We start from the raw sequence: 22,268 nt of genomic DNA, 5'->3' as shown, positions 1-22,268 counted from the left end.
TCTGCGGACCTCGAGACAGATTACAGGGAGAAAGACACCGACATACTTGCGGTTATAGTAGCAACGACAAATGCAAGGTATATATTTCCACCTTTAGACGCAGCGAAAACCGGACGCAGCAACTCTTCGAGCTCAGAGTTCGGTGTTTGAGACTGTGTTCTTGTACGCACATTGGTTGTTGAGCCTCAGTTGTTTTAAGAGCCGCCGAGTTGAAAAACTCCCCTACATCTCGAAAATGGAGTCCCGAGAAAAAAAACACTTGTTCTTAGACACGCCGAGAAATTACTGCATCTTTTCGGTAAGAAATTAAGGATAATTTATAACGCAGAGCTCGATGATGGGATAAAGAGGAGGATTATACGTAAGGTAAGGAATCGCAAGAAGAGGGGGAAAAAACCAGAAAAATATAAGTAAAGATACCTGCTTAGGTCAAAGGAAGCGGGAAAATAATGTAGGCACGTGCCGGTAGTTCTGCTTGATTGCATCACATTCGGTGTTTGTCATGACACTCTATGACTTCAGATTAAGTTGTAATTGACGGGAGAGATGTATGAGGTCGAGATATTTACGGTTGCGGTTGTATTAGTCGAGTCGTATTAGTCCCAGACGTTATATGTGATACTTCAAGATATACCTAAAAGTATACCTAAAGGTAAGTACCTAAATTAGGAGGTACTTACCTCGCATAGGTATGCAATCCGGGTACTTTATATATGTAGGTTATGTAGGTAGTTACCTCCTAAGGTTAGGTTGTTATTACCTTAGTACGGAAAGAGGAAGAAGAAAACCTCTCTGCAAAAATGCGGACCAGTTTTACCGTCTCATCGCTTCTGGTCTGAAGCGTTAAAAGTATTCGCATCGCATCCACGCCCACACCAAAGTATTTTTTCTTCTTCTCCCTTCTCCCCCCCCCCCATTCCTCTTAAAATGGGCTTTTACCACGTCTATAAATGCAATTACCATACATGACCTATTTAGCATACCTTAATATTATAGAAGAAATACAACCTTGCATGCTCAACCTTATACCTTTCGACATCATTTCAATAATATTAGCATTTTCGATAACACGATAACATTTCAGTCTCGTTTACGTGGTTCCACATTAGTTCAGACAGAAATCGACAAGGTTAATGGTTATTGACTTGATCCTTGCTTTTATACGTTGGATACGTTGGATACATTGGATACATTGGAAGATACGATACAATTCAGTTACAATTCAGTTCCTAGGTGGAACTCGGCTCAGCCCAGAGAGGCGTCGCGGCGTCAACAGCGTAACAACGTAACATAGCGGCGACAAACAAGCGAACAAGCGACAAACAATTCGGTCGAGCAACAACGGTTTAATAGTTTAAGGGGTTAAAAGTAATAAGACCTGCGAGCACGGCTTTATATAACGACCGAGCTGTATTTTATCGTCAACTCCACAAGAGCTACCCCCCTTCCCTTTGGCAAGCTTGTCTAGGTTCGGTCCCTAGGTTCGGTCCTTAGGTCCCAAGTTAACAGGTTAATTCCCAGGTCCCATAGTAGTGGTCTCTTTCTCCCATCTCCCAGCGCCACCTGTGCTATTACGCCGGGAATAGCTGCTGATTGGTCGGCTGTTTTGTCCAAGGACTCTAGGACAGCCATTAGAAAGGACCCAGGGCCTACGCCAGGGAAACATTGGCTTTGGGTCGCTCTCCACCTCCGCTTCGCCAATTCAAAAAAAAAAAAATCTATCATCCCGGCAACGGGTACTGTACCGCACCTCCGGCTAGCAACAAAACCCAGCACTACCTTACCTTACCTAGCACTACCAATCTACCAATCTACCAATCTACCAATCCTCGCCCAAATCCTCGCCCATCCCAGCTTTCTTATTCCGTACAGGTTCCTAGGTTCCCAGGTTCTTAGGTTCCCTCAACTGTAATCGGAGTCTGGAATCTCCCTATCTCATGCACTACCAATACGCTACCCTACATACAATACCCTACCCTACATTAGAGGTACCTACATACAATACATACCTTACCTTACCTTACCTTACCTTACCTACCCTACCCTACCCTACCTGTCCGTCTACCTGTGTCTACCTGTCTACGCTTAATTTTCTACATAGAGCTCAGGCCCTCCCAAAATCTCAATTCTCCACAATCCTCTACAAGGAACCTACCTCGTCTCCTGCTCCTTGCTTCCCTCCTCTCCTTCTCCGTTTTTTGTCTTGAGCTAAAAAGTACGGACGTCGCTGCGATCAATACAGTTCTTCTTACTCCTCATACTTTCTCTCCGACGAATTGACTCGCCCCTCTCCCTCCCATCTCATCTGTGTCGACTCTCCTAAACCACCTCAACATACATAGTAGCCGAATACCTACTGCGGCCCGACCAACTTGGCCACTTCGCCTGTTATACCCCGTGTTGAGTCTAATATCCTAGCTCTCTTGAGGACTTGAGGACTTTATCTCTTGCTTCCGCCCCCATTTCTTCATCACGCCTGGTATAACAATAAAACAAAGAGTATTGCTTGGTCCTGTGCGACCTCTTTCAAGTAACAACATGGCGGGTAAAATGGTGCTTTATAAACTGGTGGTCCTCGGTGACGGTGGTGTCGGTAAAACAGCTTTGACAATTCAGTTATGTCTACAACATTTCGTCGAAACCGTGAGTCCTCGCCCCCCCTAAAAGTAGATTATGCTCGCGACTACTCCCGTATTAGCTTTGTAGTTTGCGCGCGTAACCAATATCTAGAATACAGTCGCTAACGATTTCTGTGCTATATAGTATGACCCGACAATTGAAGACTCGTACCGAAAACAAGTCGTCATAGATGGCCAGTCTTGTATGCTGGAAGTATTGGATACCGCTGGCCAAGAAGAATACACAGCCTTACGAGACCAGTGGATTCGAGATGGTGAGGGTTTCGTACTAGTTTATAGTATTTCGTCTCGGTCATCATTTTCCCGAATCAAGAGATTTCATCACCAGATTCAACGGGTAAAGGAATCATGCTCGGCATCACCCACCTATCCTGGCTCGCCGATATCTACAATAACGCCCCCAAGTGCCGTACCGATTATGCTGGTTGGTAATAAGAGCGACCGGGTAACGGAAAGAGAAGTTTCTACCCAAGAAGGTCATGCTCTAGCGCGGGAATTGGGTTGCGAGTTCGTCGAAGCATCGGCCAAGAACTGCATAAACGTCGAGAAGGCTTTCTATGACGTCGTTAGGATTCTACGCAGACAGCGACAACAAGCATCTCGGCCGATGCCGCAAACCGGCCGCCCACGACCTCAAAATGGAGAAGCTCCCCACAGGGAACCTGGGGATAGGTATAGGAGGAACCGCCGAGGCGGAGGTGGAAACGGACGCTGCGTCATATTATAGATGGCGTCTTATTCTTAGCATTACATGCGCTCTCGCGCGTTCACGACCAGCATTCTGATGACGAATTTGTTCCAGTGTTTGGTTGCGTGCTCCAAGCTCTAATACGATCCCCGAAATGATGACAACATCAAAGCATGCACGCATACGATAGCGCACTTGGACCATACTGTGTTCATACAACATGGAGGATTATTATATACCTCTTCTTACATTGCACTCCATACATCTACTAGCTATCGAATCGGCGAATGGCGTACGAAAAATAAGCGGCATTATTGGGCGCAAGTATCTTGGTTACCCCGAGTAGGGATGAAGATGTGTTTTGTGGGCAAGCTGGGTGGACGGCTACGTTGGTGTTTTGGAGTCTTGGGGCGTGCCTTGCCCTCAGGCTAATATGAGTTTTGTCAGTCACGTCTTGGGTACACCATGAAGACGGTTTATATTGTTATCGAATATGTGTTGGATATATGTTCGCCATCCATCGATTTCTGTTTTGGAAATCTCGCAAAAGGAAAAAAGCGCAGCTGTCTGTTAACCTGAGGTTTCAGGCCACCTAGTTTTCTTTATCTTGAGCCGAAAACTGTCATTGTTACTCGAACCTATCTATCATAGAGCCCTATGCATGCTCAGAATTGATCTACCCACTTGACCACATCTTGATTGTTTTGATGACCGATTTCCGGACCACTTTTTTCGTGAATTATTATCTACCATACTGCCCTTGCTAGGAATATAATTCCCGAGCCCTTCCAGACGTTCGTTACCCCTTGACGCCTCCTAGATAATACCTAGCTGCCTTATAATTACCAAACCCCTTCATAAGTCGTAAGAGGTTGCCCAATGATTCAAATTTTCCACTACGTCCTACTCCAATCGCTAATCCTTCGAAACACATGGAAAACTACTAACGCGTGCTAGGACATTACGCGGAAACCGGACCGGGGGGGTTCGAGGCCAAAACGGCCCATAATCCGTAGTCTAATCCCGGGGCCTGTGTACCTACATGATAAAACCCGCGGGAACAGAAAAGGCATGTCTACTTTGATGTACAATACGCGAGCAGACACTTATAACAGAGATGATAAACGGCGATCTTACCGAGGATTTCAAGCGGAGCTTAGGCGGGAGGGGCTTGTCAACATTTGTTTTGATAAACCGGTGGGAAAGTATACAATCTTGGTGGTTGGGTTTACGGTCTACATACGAGTAGAGTGGACTCGGTGCTAGAACGGAATAGTAGTTCATAGTCGGCATAACTAATATGTAATAATGGACAACTGTACATAAGTGTATTAGTAGGAGGTGTGTATGTACACTAAAGGGAAGCGAACGGGTTCCACGTTGCCAATCAAAAAGCGTCTAGGCCCGTCTCACAACAGTCCAGGCTTTTGAATAATGGTCGCAAGCTTTGTGGGGAACCCTTTTGTCATTAGGCACCAACTCCTTGTAGTTGGTATTAGACCAACATGATGGACCTAGTTCGAGTAGGCTCTGGTACGGTAATAAGGTGACCCAGTTCTTGTTCGGCATCTAAACCGACGCTGCGCTACCGCTACCGCTAGGAACTAGGAAGCGAAACAAGACATTGCCGGGAGATCATCATAGCTTGAGAAGCGACGCTACTGACGCGGTAGACGTAGTAGACGTAGTAGTTATCACGGGGGAGCGAACTCGTTCGTCATGATGGATGGGTAACCTATCTCCTTTGCATGCAACGTAGGGAAATATGATATGTGCTATGTGCTATATGCTATGTATGGATACACGTACGTGCGTCTGAAGCGGCAAAGACCACCAGTTCGGGGCTGGAGCTAGGTACCATAAATTATAATAACCGTAGGTAGTTAGCGATCTCTCGGCTGTGTTTACCTCTTAGGCGCGCAAGCTACATACACAATAAGTATATACATAGGTAGGTAAGTAGGTACTCACTGATCATATAATAATAGCCGTAGCTAGGTAAGGTACCTAGCCTATCTACATACATAGGTACTGATGTAAATCCTCGACGGTGACGTGACGGCATCCGATATGTCGGCGCCAGCATCGAGTCTGGGCACGGCTAGATGCTGAGGAGGGACGTGTTGGCGTGTTTACTTGAATTCTTATGTAGGTAACTACCGTATAACCGTACGTACCCTCTATACGAGTACAACGCGTGTACGACCTGTCAGCGTAAAAATCATCGAATTATCATGATCCTATTACCGCGGCAGCTGTTGTAATACGTATATACTTTGGGTCTCCTTGGGGTATGCACCTAGGCTGCTCATCAGCTCATCTACATACACACATAGGCAGTCTATGTAACCTTGCACCTTGCACCTTGCACCTTGCACCTTGCACTATGTATCGGTAGTACATACATACCTACCAGGTAGGTATGCTACCTAGACTACGGATTATGACATAACTTAGTTGGATACATTAGGTAGGGAGCGTAGCCAATACCATGTTTACGAGCGGACCTGTCTTCGGTACTCGTTGCTCTAGGTGTGTCCTGCCTAGCAGCGTAGCTCACCTTGAGCCTAGGTACATATGTAAGTATGATTGCCTGCCGGTACTTGCATACAGGTATGTATTAATATGCTGTGGCCGCAGAAGAGGCCGCTTGAACTTCCTGTCGCATGGTCTTCATGTATGTATGTTAGGTACTTTGTCCTGTATGAGTCCCTACCTATGTAAGCCTGTCTATATAAGGATGTGTATACATATAGATCAATTTTACCTACGGATTATTATATAAAACATATATATGTACCTCGTATAGTTCCCGTGGCGCCACAAAGGTAAGCTGTCTAAGTAGCTACCTCGTTAACAGGTACATACCTCTTTATGTAGCATGTATGTAAGTCCGAGCAATGTGCCAAGACTCATAAGAGAGGCGGAGAGCGGAGAGATTCTCGGGTTATCTTTAAATATTAAATAGCATCAGTTTTACCTTCTAACTCTCCCTTTCGCTCATGCACCATTCACTATTAGAGTTATACGATAGTCGGGACTAGAATATGTAATATTACGTTTTACCACATACTTTGGGCTTCTTTTTCTATGTACTTACTTACATATTAGTACGACACCCAAACCAATCGATCCATGTACATAGTAGATTATACAAGGGTGTCTTCCCGGACTGGAGGATCTACCAGGTAGGTGAGAATAAGGTAATCATTTCATATCAAGGGGCTTTGCGCATTCCGCAATTTCTCGGGTCCTGACTTGCTTACCGGAACGCGGAAATTCAGCCCGAGGTGGCACAGCTTGCGTGCAGTCCGTGTCCCTTCGTGGTCTTGTGTTCCTGTGTTCCTTGATATAACGGACACGATCTTGGTGCCAGAATCTGATAACTGTGCGAGTATCTCCTGTTAAGACGACTTAGACAAGCATGTCACCCTTTCACCTAAGGAAGGTCGAAGCTAGCATATCACTTCTCAACTTCTTAATGGACTCCCTAACAAGTTTACATTATGTAGATATTACACGATGTACTTCTAGTCTACATAAACACAGCATATGTGCACTACCTACACAGCACACAACCTAAGCCTTGTCAGTCTTAGTCAGTTCGGAAACACTCGTCAAGCTAGGATCGTCGGGTTAGACAAGGTACACTGGACGGTTGGGATGATGCCGAGAATTTTGCGTTCCGCTCTTCTGGGAGCAGCAAAGCGGTCGACATCTAAATTCTGTCGTAAGACTAGCGGACTACAACTGTCAACCCTCGGCTGTTCCCGCAGCTACCCGATCCTATTCGCAATCCTATCGGTCTTGAGTGGGAACAACGCTACCGGTGACTCCGGAGCCGGCGCGGCTGTTCGCTACAATACATGACCCAATTCGCATTTCTACACACGACTGTCCCGGTACTCGTCCCCAGCCCACGGGCTTGTAAGTCACTGAATACTGAATACTGAATACTACATACATACGTCTGACAACAGGCCGGAAACAGTCCACAGGACCCCTACGCTGGGTAATATTACCGCGTTTCATTAATAGCGAACCGGTAAAGGGTAGGAAAATAAATAAAAATTACATGTTACCAACTTCGTGGCATGTTTAAGTGGTAAGTAGCCTTGTGGGGGTTACCGAGCCAAAGCGGAAGGTCGAGCGTTTACTAGGTATTCTAATGAAAACAGCAAAACAAGCGAATGAAGGGGAGAGCAATGATAGAATAAGGGGACGGAAATTTTCCATACCGTCAAGGGTCTCTTTTCCATCATCATCAACCTTGCATTATACCCTTTAGGACTAGTCGGCGTACGAAGCACCTCAACACCATTCCATAAGCCCTGTCACTCATCACTGGGTAATATAAGTCTCGTTACCAAGCTTGTGCCTTTTCGTCTTTCCTCAACTCGGCAGTCAGTATACCTACGAGCCATAGAAGACTTCACGCACTCGTTGATGACTGCAGATTACTTTCTGGGCATCACTCAATAGTTTGTCCGGCTGGTGTTTCAACTCACGCGCTTAATATTTGCACATGCAAATACATACGGATCGTACCCGAGGATGTAGGGTTCGACCCCCCTGTGACCTCTAGCCGTCTTCACCGAATGAAAGATTCTTCATGGCTGTACCCCTTTCTACTTCTTGCAGACTTAGTGCTGACACATGATGCAAGAACATCTTGCTATCTCTGCCAGATCTCCGCCCAGGTTTGAGCACCATCATGTCCCCTTTCCCATACACAGCTACATATGTCCGAATACATACACAGGCGGCTCTGACCCTATTGCGGTCGGACAAGCATTGTCCCCACGACAGACAGGCAAGCCCTTGACGCCGGACGAGCGGTCCAAACGCGTGGTTATACCAACCCCACAGCTCAATCTTCCCAATGCCACGGACGCGGTTTAGGGGTCTAACCTCGCTAATCCTGCTCCTACGGGCAATATCTTCCTAGCTCTCGAATGCTCGTAATTTCTTACGGTGGGACCATGCTACCTACATGGCAGTTCCAAAGCTTCTAGGAGAGTAAGTACATACATAGAGAAAAGAGTTCACCCCTCGAGCATCCCGATCCTTCACAACGTTCCCCCACGTGCCACGTTGGCTTAAGCATCATCTGCACATAACAATGCATAGCTTACATCCGAGCCGGGAAACTCGAGGACCTCCGCCGAGAATGGGCTGGCTGCTCGGGAGCCCGCAGATATAACAGGTATCTGAGCAAGCGAACATTACCACACCAGCACGTGGTACACGCCCGCGGTACAGGGCACATCGCCGACTGCAAAGGGAGAGCAGTGCCTCTACCGTTTCAGTCGTGCTGCAGAAACGCTACGGTTGTCCTTTACATAGTCTGGCTGATTCAACCAGCATCTGCCGTGGAATTCCAAGGAGAACTCTTGGAAGGTAGGAAAGGCTTGCTTCCCTTTTCCTATTCTCGAAATCCGCGTGCTGTTTCTTCTCCTTCCTTTCTCGGCCGGGCCGTCCCGTCTCCCACTATTATCGACCGGTGTGCGAGCAGCGAGAACTCGCCCAGGGGTCGCGATCCTTCCCGACAGCGAGCCTGTGCTGGTTACGTGTGCGCGCGCGCACGCGAGCGCGGCTTCGATGTCGGCACTTACGGTAGGCCTCGGCGTCCTTTATTTTTCCCCTTCGCCCACGAATAGGATCGAGTTGTTTTACACCGAGCACGCGGAACAATTCTCAGATTTTCCTTCCTGTCGGTAGGGGATTATCGCCGACTTCCTTCGGGCTTTTTTTTTTCTTGTCTTGTCTTCCACGCTTGTGCGCTTGGACGCCGCGTGGCGGTTAGTAAAAGAAAATGCATACATTTTTCCCCCAGCGCGGCGCATGTCCCTTTAGTCGGCAACGCCGTATGCACTCTGTTCGACCGTATAATTTCGGGCCTAGCGGTCGGCGTTTTCGTTACGTTAGGGGGGAACGTTTCTCATGTAAGGGAATTCAACCATGTTTATGCTTTAGCTGGGCGTGGGATTATGTCTTGGGATGGTCGCTTTTGCCTTATGCGGTAGGTCTTGCATACATAAGTTGGAATTGTGTTTGTGCTGCCAGTGTTGGTGTCTCCCGATCCGCATCATAAACGGTGATCTTAAGGATCTAGGAGAAGTCGTGATGCCATTTCCACTCATGATGTCAAGATATATTTTGAGCCTTGCAGGTAAGAGCTGGTTAATCCAACGCAGGGAAAGATACATATTCCAAATATAGACCCCTATAAAACAAATACCTTAGCCAACCACTTTAAGCATCCCCCATCTTTATCCATTTCTAGGCTCGGAAGATTCACCCTACATAAATGGGATGTATATACGTACGTCACGCTGCATAAATGACTGCCATATGGCTTGCCTCCCACACTTCCCCCACGGTTGTCGAACCTGCATTCCTCTACGTGGGTGGTCGTCCCCTGGAAATCTATCTAGATATGAAACTCCTTGACCGGCAGGGAGAACGCTGTTGTTCATGCAGAGTAAGCATTAAGAATGTTTGCCACAGGCATTTCTCCTTCTAGAATGCGGAGTGCATCCAATAGATAGATCTAAGGTTTAACCCCCATTCCCCCTTTCTCTTGTCTTCTTTCACGCTTGACAAATCCGGAGCTTGTGTATCATTGCCTACCTAGGCAATAATTCCGAAAGGGAATAGTAATCTGTTATTACGTCGAATCTTAAGATCGAGGCGACTCGGTGTTGCCGGCCCTGGTAATTATTACTCCCAGATATAGGTGCATCTATTATATATGTGTATTCAGTCTTGCAGAAACCCGTTTCCGTTAAAGCTATATCTCGAAAACACATCCGTAACTCAATCACGCCTAGCAGATCCTAACCTGTCTTCATAGGACGCACCAGAAAACACCAAATATAGGTAAACATAGGCAATTATTAAATACCAACGTGTTGAAGTCTACCACTCCTATTTCACTGAATTGTCACGTTTAACTAGTTAATAAGGACAAACATAAAATGTAAATAGCAAGCTTATATTGATTTTGGAGGCCAAAGCCACTCCAGATAGATATAATATCATTCCTATAGTGTCACATAATTATAAATCCACTTAATATTCCTGTTTCTGGAGCATATACCATAGGATATATCATACAAGTAACAACAAGACATACTACAAAGACTCCCTTTTCTTTAGATCGAACAGTTATATAAAAGGGGTTTCTACTGGCTTATAAGCTGGGTGAATATATATAAGTAAGATTTCCACTCGTTCAATGCGCTATACCGTGGGACACCTAACCCTACAAAAGACACACCCACAGTGTTTATTGACGGTACAACAAGTGCTATTGTCACTCAACTACGTCTCCATTTATTCACATAGGTAAATCAGTTGAATATTTGTGAGAATAAGGGGAGAGTTCTTCGATTCCAAAATAGGAGACGTGGAATAGTAACTTCTCTCCCTCTACGAAGAGACAATGTTGCTCAGTGGAGAAATTGTTATTCGGGACGCAACAGTTGTCTGGCAGGTTACTCGGTATAACTATGTGATGAGGGAAACCTAGAAGGCATAAAAATAACTTTGTCGTCCCGCAAGAAGCTCCAGACCTAAACCACGGGAACTTGTGGCTACCTACCTTAGATAGGCATATATACTGAAAGTATCCATCGTTCTAGATGTCTCACCTAGAACCATAACAGAGTATATACATATATGTAGGTACCTATTTATGCTGCGATTATGTAGTACATGATACTAACCACCGGTCCGTACGTGGTCTCGTAGCTTTCATTACAAGAAAGGAAAAGCCCCTATTCTAACCATTGCTCACTCAACAACTATTGCTATTGTACAACCAATATTACTATTGAATCTAAGAATGGTTGCTAATGTATGGCTTGCCCCCTCTCTAATAATAGGTTAAGAGGTATTTACCTATGTACCTATGCAGCAGTCGGGGAGGTCATGAGATGGTTGCAGTTGCAGTTGCAGATGCAAGAGGCCGATACACCTAACACATGGGGTTACCTGTCTTTGTCAAATAAGAGGTACCTACATAATGCACCTAAGGCAATGTTTACCTAAAATGTTCTTCACTGGCATCTTAGATAGACAGAGAGGCTTTCAATAAAGAATTCAAGCTATCTAAAAATGGAAAATGGAATTTTTAGTTGTGCGAGCCGATATCATACCATACGTGTATGTGAATACATTGGTTTCTTGTGATGTCTGCTGCATACCTATGTATACCTACCTATATGATTAGCATATATACAGATTGTATCGTTGGATATTTAATGCATGATGCAAGTGCCAATGTTTCAAAAGAGAATTCCAGTTATCCCGTGTGCCTCTGTTCTGGTGTTCCAGAACATTGGATCGAGATGGCTTATGAAAATGCGTACACCCCTTATCCGACCAAGTACACATGACCTATTGAGATGGGGATACATAGTAAGGGTAGCACATTGCGCTCCCTTATTAGGAGGTGGTATGAACGTCACTGGTGGGTTTTACTATCTAAGGTATACATACCAGACGTCCACCGTCTACTCCGTTCTCCGATGAAAGCATTAAGTAGCAACGGCACAGTAGAGAAATGCCTATGCTTATATTCTTCATCTAATATGACTAGGTATGTACCACTCATAATACCTGTCTACTTTTCCGCCTGAACGCCTCTCCGGTCGGACAACGGATGGGTGCATGCAGCAAGCAATTGAAAGCCTGCAGTACGAGTCTTCCTCGGGCCGCTATGTCAACATCAACACCTTGGCATAAGCATCATGCCGCGTTGGGCAGATAGGCTTGCCTGTCTAACCTGTCTACCTAGCCTGGTGATCTAAATATGAAAGCACGGAGGTGAGATGCGTAATGTGAGCCTGAGCTTGTAATAATATGTCGACTCAGTTCAGCTAGCCTAGAGCACCAAGAATGCCAGTGGAACTCGGGCAAGGGAGATGTAAGAGTGGCTGATATTATAGTACAGTATTCTAGCGTTATTTCGGCATCATGCTAGCCATCGCAGCCTGGTCAAGGCTAAAGGGTAATACACCGCAAGTGCATAGGCCTACGAACATATATGATATAACATCAGTTTCATGCCGTAACTATAATGACTATTAGACCGAGGTAAAGGGGGTAAGACCAGACGCAATATTAACAGTAGATGGCTAACACTGATTTTGTTGGGATTTTATACACTAATTGGTATGGAGTAAAACTACAGTGGGTTGTATCTAAGGTAGTAAGTAGCCTTGATGTTATTTCGGACTTGGTATATCGAATAAGAACCTAGACAATAGGACTGTCACTGTTTGAAAAGACCCTTCAAAGCTGCATTTACGCTGTTGTAGAAATTACTATTGATGAACAACGAATACAAGTCGTATTAGGTAAAGGTGGCTATTAATACTATTTCTTACCTCCTACGAATCATCTCAGTCCTATAAATATGTAGAATTGTGCCAAGTCACATTGATGATAGCTATCGAAGTATGGTAGCGTTGGAATAGATCGTGTTGTTCGTCTCCGGGGCCCTAGAGGCTTATAAAAAGGGGCAACACAATACATAGCAAAAGACAGGTCAGCCGCAATAGCGACACCAGCGACCATCTACACGAGGGCACTATAAACTGTCCCATTTCATTCGTATCTCCAAACCGAGACGCCGTACCGTAAAGATCCAGCCCAGCACTCGTCCCACTGCGATCCCAAGGTCGCAGCAGGTGGTATGAAAAGAATCAACAAAGGCTGGCTTGCCGACCGACTAACAATATCAAAGGAAAAAAAAAAGTCCAGACTAAGTAAATACCAGAAGTAGTGTTAAGTAGACGAATACATCCCCATTTATCACGCATTTCCCATATTCCATCATGATGGTAGACATCGTGTTAGATCACGGTTAGATTAGTCTCGTAAGGCATTTTCATCACCGAACGGGCTACCGTCTCGTCCTGTCAAGGATTTGTTTCTGTCGACCCTTCTGTTTGACTCCCCCATTACTGCACTAAGGGAGCTGTTGTTTTTGTTCGCACGGCTAGGTGGATCTGCAAAGGGGCCCTGGTCTTCAACCGGCGTATCCTCAATTATCGTCACCGCATTTGACTCTCTCTCTTTGTGCGGGTTATCGGACCCCTCAATAGAATCGGGAGAAGATTTCGATTTTACATCGACTGTCTTGGGTCCGCTGCCAACACGGACCATCTGAGGCCGCACAGCAGTCGCTGTTGAAGCGCTAGCGTTTTTGAAAAAGGTAGCGCCAATACTGAAGGCTGGAGAAGCAGGTGGTTGATCGTATTTTTCGTAGTCGACAGCCGGTACAGGCGGCGTTGAACTGCCGCTATTACTGCTAGGAGCACGCGACTTAACGCTAATGATGGACGGTTTGAGGAAATTGCCCTTCTGAGCTGGGAGAGGGGAAATAACGGCGTTCTTTCCATATATAGTAGATGCAACACTTGATCGTGGAGCGTACGACGTTCGGGCAACTGACGAACGATCACTGTAACCGGATATGCCCGAGTACGTCGAGTCTCGGAGGTCGCCAGGAACGAAGAAACGCTGTTCGTCAAAGGGCGAGTTGCTGCCGCTGTCCGAGTGCGCGATAGGAATCGGTGGTACTGGAGGGACAAGTAGAGTTGGCGACGTAGGCGTAGCTCGGTTGGTTACTCCGGGAATATATGCGATCTGGATAATGTTCGAAGCGCGGGTTAGGACGGTAGATGCGATAGAGTGTACAGTATGTGTCGATGCTCGTTTCGATCGGGCTGAGGCATCCAACTCATTTGGCATACTCATAGCCTCCTTCGTATGCTCTACGTCTCCTTGCCACGGCTCTTGTTCATATTGAGACCTCTTACTCTTGATACAGAATCTCCAGACTAAATAAACAATGATTGCGACAGCAACCAAGCCTCCCACCACGCCACCCGCAATTGCACCGGAATTCGGTCCTTTACTGACTTGGGGAGCGGCAGCACCGGCGGTTGGATCTTTTAAACAGAAGGCCTGTTGACATTCATTGCAGGTCTGAATACTAAATTGGCACATTTCATCGTCGGCACAACTGGGACACGTCGGCGCACCACTCTCGCACTTTACGCAGCCATTTTGCCTTCTGGAGAAGGATGACGGGACATCTTCGTCTGGACCCCGGGTGTTAGAGGTGGCAATCTAGAGTGAAGAGAACTAAACTTACTTAGGGAAAACCCAACGAAGCCGGGAATATTTGCCATTGCTACCTGGAAGAGGGAAACTCCGACCCTGACGTAAAAGGGCGACTTGGCGGTTTAGACTTTTAAGGGAGTCGGAATTGATGCCTCGATAGGGATCGACAATATAATGCTAGACCTTACTGCAGATCGGTCTACCTGACTAAAACGTCTTAATTGGCGATTGATAGGTATCTAAGCGCAACGTCTTCGTTCCTTTTCGCCTCGATGGTTAAAAAGTGAGATTGGACGACACGGAAGCGTCAAGCGTCGGTCGTGTTTGTCGTGTTTGTCGTGATGTCGAATTGACTGGGTTTGAGTGGAAGAAGGGGGCGGCGCGGGAATGTTGGCGTTCCAGGCGATGATTTAATTGATGGGAAGATAAACGAGTGACAGAGAGACTAGCTCAAAGAAATGAATTCGAATAAGTGCAACCTAGGTTGCCATGGAAAAGAACATTTAACGAAGTCCACTGTAGTATCGATTGCAGCTTGTGCGAGTGATACTTTTATTTGTTTGAATTTGCAGCGTGGTTAGAGTATGACAGGAGAGATGAATTGGCAAGAGGGAAGATAATTGAATGAGGATGGATCCCGTACAAAGTGGGTAGAGTGGGCAGAGGGGGGTGCGTGGGAAGGCCTGGAAGGTGGGAGAGTGCGAACTACGAACTACGAACTACGAACTGCAAGAGGGGATGGGGCCGATGGGCAGATGGGAGCATAGCGGACAAGGTTTAGGTACCTAGTTCGGCTTCATTAATTGAGGGATAGGCCTGGCAGTCCTGGGCGAAACACCTATAAGGACCAAGAATAATGGACCGATTTACGGGTACGTACTACTTTCCAGCGTGGGAGCGTTGTACAGAATAACAAAATTGCCAAATTAGGCGAAACAAACTGGCCTGGCAGGGACCAACGGCGACTTTTCATTGGACCACTAGTCGCTGCTAAATAATCCTCTAGGACTGTAGATATTTTGTACCTTCTGATCCAGGAAATCCAGGAACAGCTCAAAACAATTGAAAATAGACATGTGTCAAAAAGGAGAGAACAAAGATGAGATGATCAATCATTTTTATACTTTGAATTTACTTTTGTAGAACAAGCATTTCTACTCAAAGAGTCCCGAAATAGAAAGAGAAAAGCCGCCCCCATATGAAGTAGAAAGAATCATCTTTGACGAGTTTGCGCAATTTATGTACCTAGAGGTACGTATGCTGTTATGTACTTCGTACCGAATGCAATTGGGTAGGGCTAGAACTCTTACGTAGATCTACAGACCCACGCGACGGGGGGCCGTTCAATGATTTTTTGATTGTTATTTTTTACTTTTTTCTTTTTACTTGTCTGCTTTACCGGCGTTACGTTATGAGGTAGATATTTCGATGAAATGTGCGTAGGTAGACATTATGGGTACTTTAAACCAAGTTCTTTCTTAACCTAGTGGTGTACGAAATAATATCTTTTTTAAATGATCCGGTCCCTCGCCTGGAATATCATCGAATTGGAAGTTCGATCCCGAAGATGGAATTATATCGTCGGCGTCTTGGGTCGGCAAACAAACAATCAATCAATTTAATTGGGGCGAATCATTGCCCGCGTCCCCCAAGTGCCGTATGGTATCATCGTACTTCTGCCTCCCCGAGATTTTGGGGGTTGCCTTGCCTTTTTTCCGGTGAACAACAGGGAGTAAATATCTTAAATGGACCCCTAGCTATTTTCTTTTCACATCACCCAAGATTGCTTAGCAATTATGTAATTACATAAACGTAGCCTTTTAGAGTGAACAAAATTATAAGAAGCGGGTATAAATTAAATCATCCAAAAATTTTTCTTCAATGTTATAGGCAGGGAATTGTATAAAAGAATGGTTGTAGAAATATGAACAGTGCCGATATACGATTTGGGCCAAGCAAATGGGGGTTTAAGAGATTTAAGGCTCCAGTATATTTGTCGAAGGAATCTGCCCAAACAACATGGCGAGAAACATTGATGAAAGTAGTAGAGAAATGCCATAGACTTTGCCTATAAGACGATTGCGTCCGTATCCCGATGAGAGAGGAGAGGAGAGAGGCGAAGGGCGGTTAGACGTAACTATAAACAAGTTATACTTGCAGGTAGACCGACGGCTGAGTGTATAATACGATCTATTGATCTTGTTCAGCATGCTGTTGTAGATAGTAGGTCAAGTTTGATCTTCAGACCTTTCTAGTGATGAAGCATAATGAGAGGTAAAGCGTACCAGACACGCACTAATGCGGTAGAATGGCCAAAAATCCTGATGGTTAAGTTGGTGGCCCTAATACTGAGGCTGAATGCGAAATGGACCAATACACTTGACGATACCTACACCACCTACCTAATATATATCCATCCTATATCCATCCCACGTGAAACTCGAGGAGTCGTGTAGCTAACTTCATACATATAGCTTATGGGAGAAGTACATGTAGGTTAATTAGATCCAAAAGTAGCGGATGTGAGGCTGGATATAACGCTTGTTAGCGACCATATATATAGTAATTGTCGATTATTCTGTACGAGATGGCCAGGGCTTATAAGGAAGGTTGTTGTTGCTGCTCTCATCTGCAGTAACTCTATGGTATATAATAACCAAAAGAAAGACCTTAGCAAAGGCTAGCATGATACTGGTGTGAGATAGTGGAGGCAGATAAGATCAACATACGCGACAAGGAAGTTATTGTTACCGAATCTTGCACCGCCTCATTCTTCGTATCCACAAGGAAGGGGGATTCACTCCACCCAATGAGGCTACTAAATCTCCACCAAACTCTCCTATTTGGTTATTTTTAGCCCAAAGGGACCCTTACGTCTTGACATGAGATACAAATATGTACGGTCAACTTAATCGTGATTGTCGTAAATATAATGATTGAAGGTATTTATGAATTATTCTTCAAATTTACAAAAATAAGTCAAGGAGTATATATTGCATAATACCTATCTCTATTCAGCTGGAACATTATTACCTAGGTATGTGCCTAAGCAGATATCTAACTTTACTAGGTGAATTAGGTACATTATGTACCTATCTAAGTAGTACACGTAGGGCATTGGGGAAAATATGGAGACTCAGTTTCAGGCTAACGGCAAGCTGAGGTTGCCAACGGACAAACCAGCCATCATCCCCTGAAAAAATACAATACAGGGAATGTGCACTTAACAGATTACCCAGGTAGCCATAATTCGTATTCTTTAATAGAGACAAATTTGCAGTGCATATTTGCGCGGTAGTATTTACCGCATACTGGGACATAACTAGAAAATACGAATGGGCTATAATGTTGACTATAACATTCTCTAGAGAATTCGAAAGAGGCAGGACGACAAATGATGTTGGTCAGTAGCGATGATCCATTATCCCTGTGCTGACCAGTATATATGTAGTACCCGGCAGTAGGCTATCCTGTGCATTACGCCTTGTCGGGTTGATACTATTTGCTAGCTCGCATTTGTGGCTGATCGTCTGAAAGTTGGATCCATCTCAAAAAATCTGCAAGTTGTGGAAGTCTTCCATTACTGCATGTACTTCTTTTTGTACTTCCCAGATCCTCCACTTGTCTTACTAGCAACATTGTGACACTATAGGAGATGCTCAAAGAATTCAACATAGAATAACATTGGCAAACATCTGGCAGGCTGTCACGAGAATTAGATGCATACATATCATATCGAGTGACGTAGGTGATATATTTGTCTCTTAAGGAAGCAGGTGACGAATGAGTTTCATGCCCGTTAAGTACCTACCTAAGTATCTGGCAGTTGGAAAACAGGTGTGCGGGTTTCATCTCAACCAATTAAGATCTAGCTCGGCAACGGTACTAGAATATTAGCGCAGATACATACATACATAGAGCATGACAGAGGCAACCTTAGGTACTTCACAGCGAGCTGCATAGCAGTAACGTAACAGCAGCTGAGTCACTTGTAATGCGTGCTAAGCTTCGTGCTAAGCTTTGTGCTAAGCCACATCAGCCCTGGTAAAATGTGTTTACTACCTATGTATGTCCATAGGTACCTACTCAGTCTCTTTTCCTGCATGTCTCCTTTTATGTACTTGTGTTAGGGGCCTCTCCATCCCGACGCGGATCCTATCCCAACCTGAAAAAGAAAAATACGAACCACCGCTCTTTTTTTATCTTTCCCCTTAGAACACCTACACATATTTTCACCCATCGCGAGACTTCCCCCTATGTCTTCGAGCACTGGGTGATTGATTCATCAAATCGCTCGATATCCTTCCTTCCTTTATTGTTTATTCTCGCAATATTGGTCTCACCTGCAGACGGGCCGCTTTCACTTTAATACTTTATCTTGTGGGGGGGAAACCTTGATTCTCGCCTGGCCCCTGGATCTTACATTGTTCGTCGCAGTGTTGAGGAATCAGCACAAACACGAGCGTCGGAAAACAAAGATAAAATAAAATAAATTGAATAGTTTGCGACCTTGTCGTTTAAGACGGGCTCGTGTAGCCGATAGTCAAAATGGCTTACAACAGTGGTCACGCTGACGACTACGATGGGCACCGTCTTCAAGACATGCCTGCCGGCAACACGGTAAAGTTTCAACCTTAACCATTGCTTTGGGTTTGTCCATTTGCAAGGTCACACAGCTAATTCGTACCTCGTCACATACAGTATCATCTACCTCCCCTTGAGCAAGACGATGATGAATCACAGCGTCACCTCCTAGGACAGACTCCTGGTCTTCATTACGAACAGGATCGGCTGGGTACCAATACTCCTCCCGCACGTCCAGTCTCGGCCTACAGTCTTACCGAGTCGTACGCTACAAACGCTCCTCCTCCTACACAGTCGCCAGCACCTCAATATCCCGGCGAGTATGCAGGTGGCTATGGTGGACATCAACTTGAGGATACCGGCTTCGGATATGGCAGACCTGCATCTACTGTCGACAGCGACGAGGGTTGGCTACGTCGTCAGCAACCAGGTGGTGCTGGCGGTGGTTTAAAGCGTTATGCTACCCGAAGGGTGAAGCTAGTTCAAGGATCCGTTCTCAGTGCCGATTATCCCGTGCCTAGTGCTATCAAGAACGCTGTACAGGCTAAGTACCGGGATACTGAGAGCGGCAGCGGCGAGTTTCTCAACATGCGATACACTGCTGCTACCTGCGACCCGAACGATTTTACTCTGAAAAACGGTTACGATCTTCGGCCTCGAATGTATAACAGACACACAGAGCTTCTGATCGCTATTACTTACTACAACGAAGACAAGCAACTTTTTTCGCGAACACTTCACGGTGTTATGCAGAATGTTCGCGACATCGTCAACCTGAAAAAATCTACTTTCTGGAATAAGGGCGGCCCTGCTTGGCAAAAGATTGTAGTCTGTTTTGTTTTCGATGGTATTGAAAAGGCAGACAAGGAAACACTGGACGTCTTGGCCACCATCGGTGTCTTCCAGGATGGTGTCGTGAAAAAGGAGGTCAATGGCAAAGAGACTGTTGCTCATGTCTTCGAGTACACTACTCAGTTGTCTGTTACGCCAAACCAACAGCTCATTAGACCGGTGGACGACAGCCCCCAGACCTTGCCTCCCGTCCAGATGATTTTCTGTCTAAAGCAGAAGAACACCAAGAAGATCAACTCTCATCGTTGGTTATTCAATGCATTTGGCAGGATCTTGAACCCTGAAGTGTGTATTCTTCTTGATGCTGGTACCAAACCGGGACCGAAGTCGCTCCTTGCGCTTTGGGAAGGCTTTTACAACGACAAGGATCTTGGTGGAGCTTGTGGTGAAATCCACGCTATGTTAGGCAAAGGCGGCAAGAAGTTAATGAACCCTCTTGTCGCCGTCCAGAATTTTGAGTACAAGATCTCTAATATTTTGGACAAGCCTCTAGAAAGCTCTTTCGGCTACGTGTCTGTGTTGCCTGGTGCTTTCTCGGCATACCGATTCCGAGCTATCATGGGTCGACCTTTGGACCAATACTTCCATGGTGACCATACTCTTTCCAAGATTCTCGGCCCCAAGGGTATCGAAGGCATGAACATCTTCAAGAAGAACATGTTCTTGGCCGAAGATCGTATCTTGTGTTTCGAGCTTGTCGCCAAAGCTGGGTCTAAATGGCATCTGTCGTATATCAAAGCTGCCAAGGGTGAGACTGATGTTCCCGAAGGTGCTCCTGAATTCATCAGTCAGCGAAGACGTTGGCTCAACGGTTCGTTTGCCGCCTCGCTTTACTCGTTGATGCACTTCGGCCGTATGTACAAGAGTGGTCATAACATCGTCCGCATGTTTTTCTTGCACATTCAGCTTATTTACAACATCGCAAACGTATTGTTCACCTGGTTCAGTTTGGCATCGTATTACCTGACAACCACGGTTCTTATGGATTTGGTCGGATCACACACAGAACCCGGTCCGACTTCTGCTGAGAAACACGGCTGGCCTTTCGGTGACACTGCTACCCCTATTGTCAACATCATCCTCGAGTACCTGTACATTGCCTTCCTGATTCTTCAGTTCATCCTGGCGCTTGGTAACCGTCCCAAGGGTTCCAAGTGGTCATACATTGCGTCGTTTGGCTTGTTCGGGTTTATTCAGATCTACGTCCTCATCTTGTCGGGTTATCTTGTCGTGAATGCTTTCCAGCCGCAAAATTTGCCCCAGGGCGAAAGTGCTGGCGATGCCCTGAAGGAAATGTTTACGGGCCAGTCTGAAGTGGCTATCATTATCCTAGCGTTACTTGCGACATTTGGTTTGTACTTCATCGCATCGTTCATGTACCTAGACCCGTGGCACATGTTCCACTCGTTCCCGCAGTACCTGGTCCTCATGTCAACGTACATCAACATTCTAATGGTTTACGCTTTCAACAACTGGCACGATGTCTCATGGGGTACAAAGGGTTCGGATAAAGCCGAAGCTTTACCAAAGGCTCAGGTTGTGAAGGATGAAAAGGGCGAAGCCGCCATCGAGGAAATCGACAAGCCCCAGGAGGATATCGACAGCCAGTTTGAGCAGACAGTCAAGCGTGCTTTAGCTCCTTTCAAGGCTGAACCTGAGGATGACAGCAAGGACCTTGAGGACTCGTACAAGTCCTTCCGAACATCGCTGGTTGTTGCGTGGTTGTTCTCGAACTGCGCTCTTATTGTGGGTGTAACTAGTGACAAGCTATCCACATTTGGTGTTGGGGTAAGTTTGATTCTTTAGTTGAAATAGATGACGAAGAGTTTTATGCTAACTGGATCACAGGGTACTACGTCAGACCGAACGGCGCAGTTTTTCAAATTCCTTCTTATCGCCACCGCAGCCATGTCCCTCGTCCGTTTCATCGGATGCTGCTGGTTCTTGGGCCGAACCGGAATCATGTGCTGCTTCTCCAGACGGTAAAGCGATTGAGACTCAGAGCAGAATTAGGTCTTTTGAGATTTATACGCCTAGGATATGTATAAATGTAGCCTATCTCCAGGACCTGGCGTCAAACACTGTTTCTATGCTGGATAGACGGGCGATATGACTCGGTTTGCAAGATAGGGTAGGGGGATTCAGAAAAGTTGCGGCTACGCCATTGGACCGTTAACCGTGTGTCATTGTTTGGGCGTTATTGACATTCTCCTTTTATATACACCTCTAATGTCTCTAAACTGAATAGTTAGGTCAGTTGCTTACGAACCATTCCAGCAAATCGATGAGTTTTTATAGCATTCATGAGATGGGTTTAAGTGTGATTAATTATATGCGTTTAAGTATGAGTTGCGTATTGATGTTTT

General features: G+C 45.7%; 3 protein-coding genes across 3 annotated transcripts; 2 read left to right on the top strand and 1 right to left on the bottom strand.

Annotated features, from left to right (window-relative positions):
- Positions 1-2,009: 2,009 nt before the first annotated feature.
- F4813DRAFT_360824 (ras-domain-containing protein) lies at positions 2,010-3,901 on the top strand. The gene is made up of 2 exons (XM_049243449.1): positions 2,010-2,643; positions 2,764-3,901. Exons 1-2 carry the CDS (start codon positions 2,539-2,541, stop codon positions 3,364-3,366), a joined length of 708 nt encoding a protein of 235 aa, XP_049099204.1. The 5' UTR covers positions 2,010-2,538; the 3' UTR covers positions 3,367-3,901.
- Positions 3,902-13,059: 9,158 nt separating this feature from the next.
- F4813DRAFT_83724 (uncharacterized protein) lies at positions 13,060-14,919 on the bottom strand. Its single transcript, XM_049248947.1, has 2 exons — positions 14,498-14,919; positions 13,060-14,444 (listed from the first exon to the last, which is right to left on the bottom strand). Exons 1-2 carry the CDS (start codon positions 14,532-14,534, stop codon positions 13,207-13,209), a joined length of 1,275 nt encoding a protein of 424 aa, XP_049099203.1. The 5' UTR covers positions 14,535-14,919; the 3' UTR covers positions 13,060-13,206.
- A 3,647-nt stretch (positions 14,920-18,566) lies between these two features.
- F4813DRAFT_360801 (glycosyltransferase family 2 protein) lies at positions 18,567-22,253 on the top strand. The gene is made up of 3 exons (XM_049243448.1): positions 18,567-19,086; positions 19,168-21,690; positions 21,751-22,253. Exons 1-3 carry the CDS (start codon positions 19,015-19,017, stop codon positions 21,886-21,888), a joined length of 2,733 nt encoding a protein of 910 aa, XP_049099202.1. The 5' UTR covers positions 18,567-19,014; the 3' UTR covers positions 21,889-22,253.
- Positions 22,254-22,268: the final 15 nt, after the last annotated feature.

Source organism: Daldinia decipiens (assembly GCF_022478715.1).
Source record: "Daldinia decipiens strain CBS 113046 unplaced genomic scaffold F4813scaffold_18, whole genome shotgun sequence".
NCBI classification, from domain to species: domain Eukaryota; kingdom Fungi; phylum Ascomycota; class Sordariomycetes; order Xylariales; family Hypoxylaceae; genus Daldinia; species Daldinia decipiens.
Note: the sequence above shows the minus strand (reverse complement) of the source record. Positions and strands in the feature narration are given on the sequence as shown.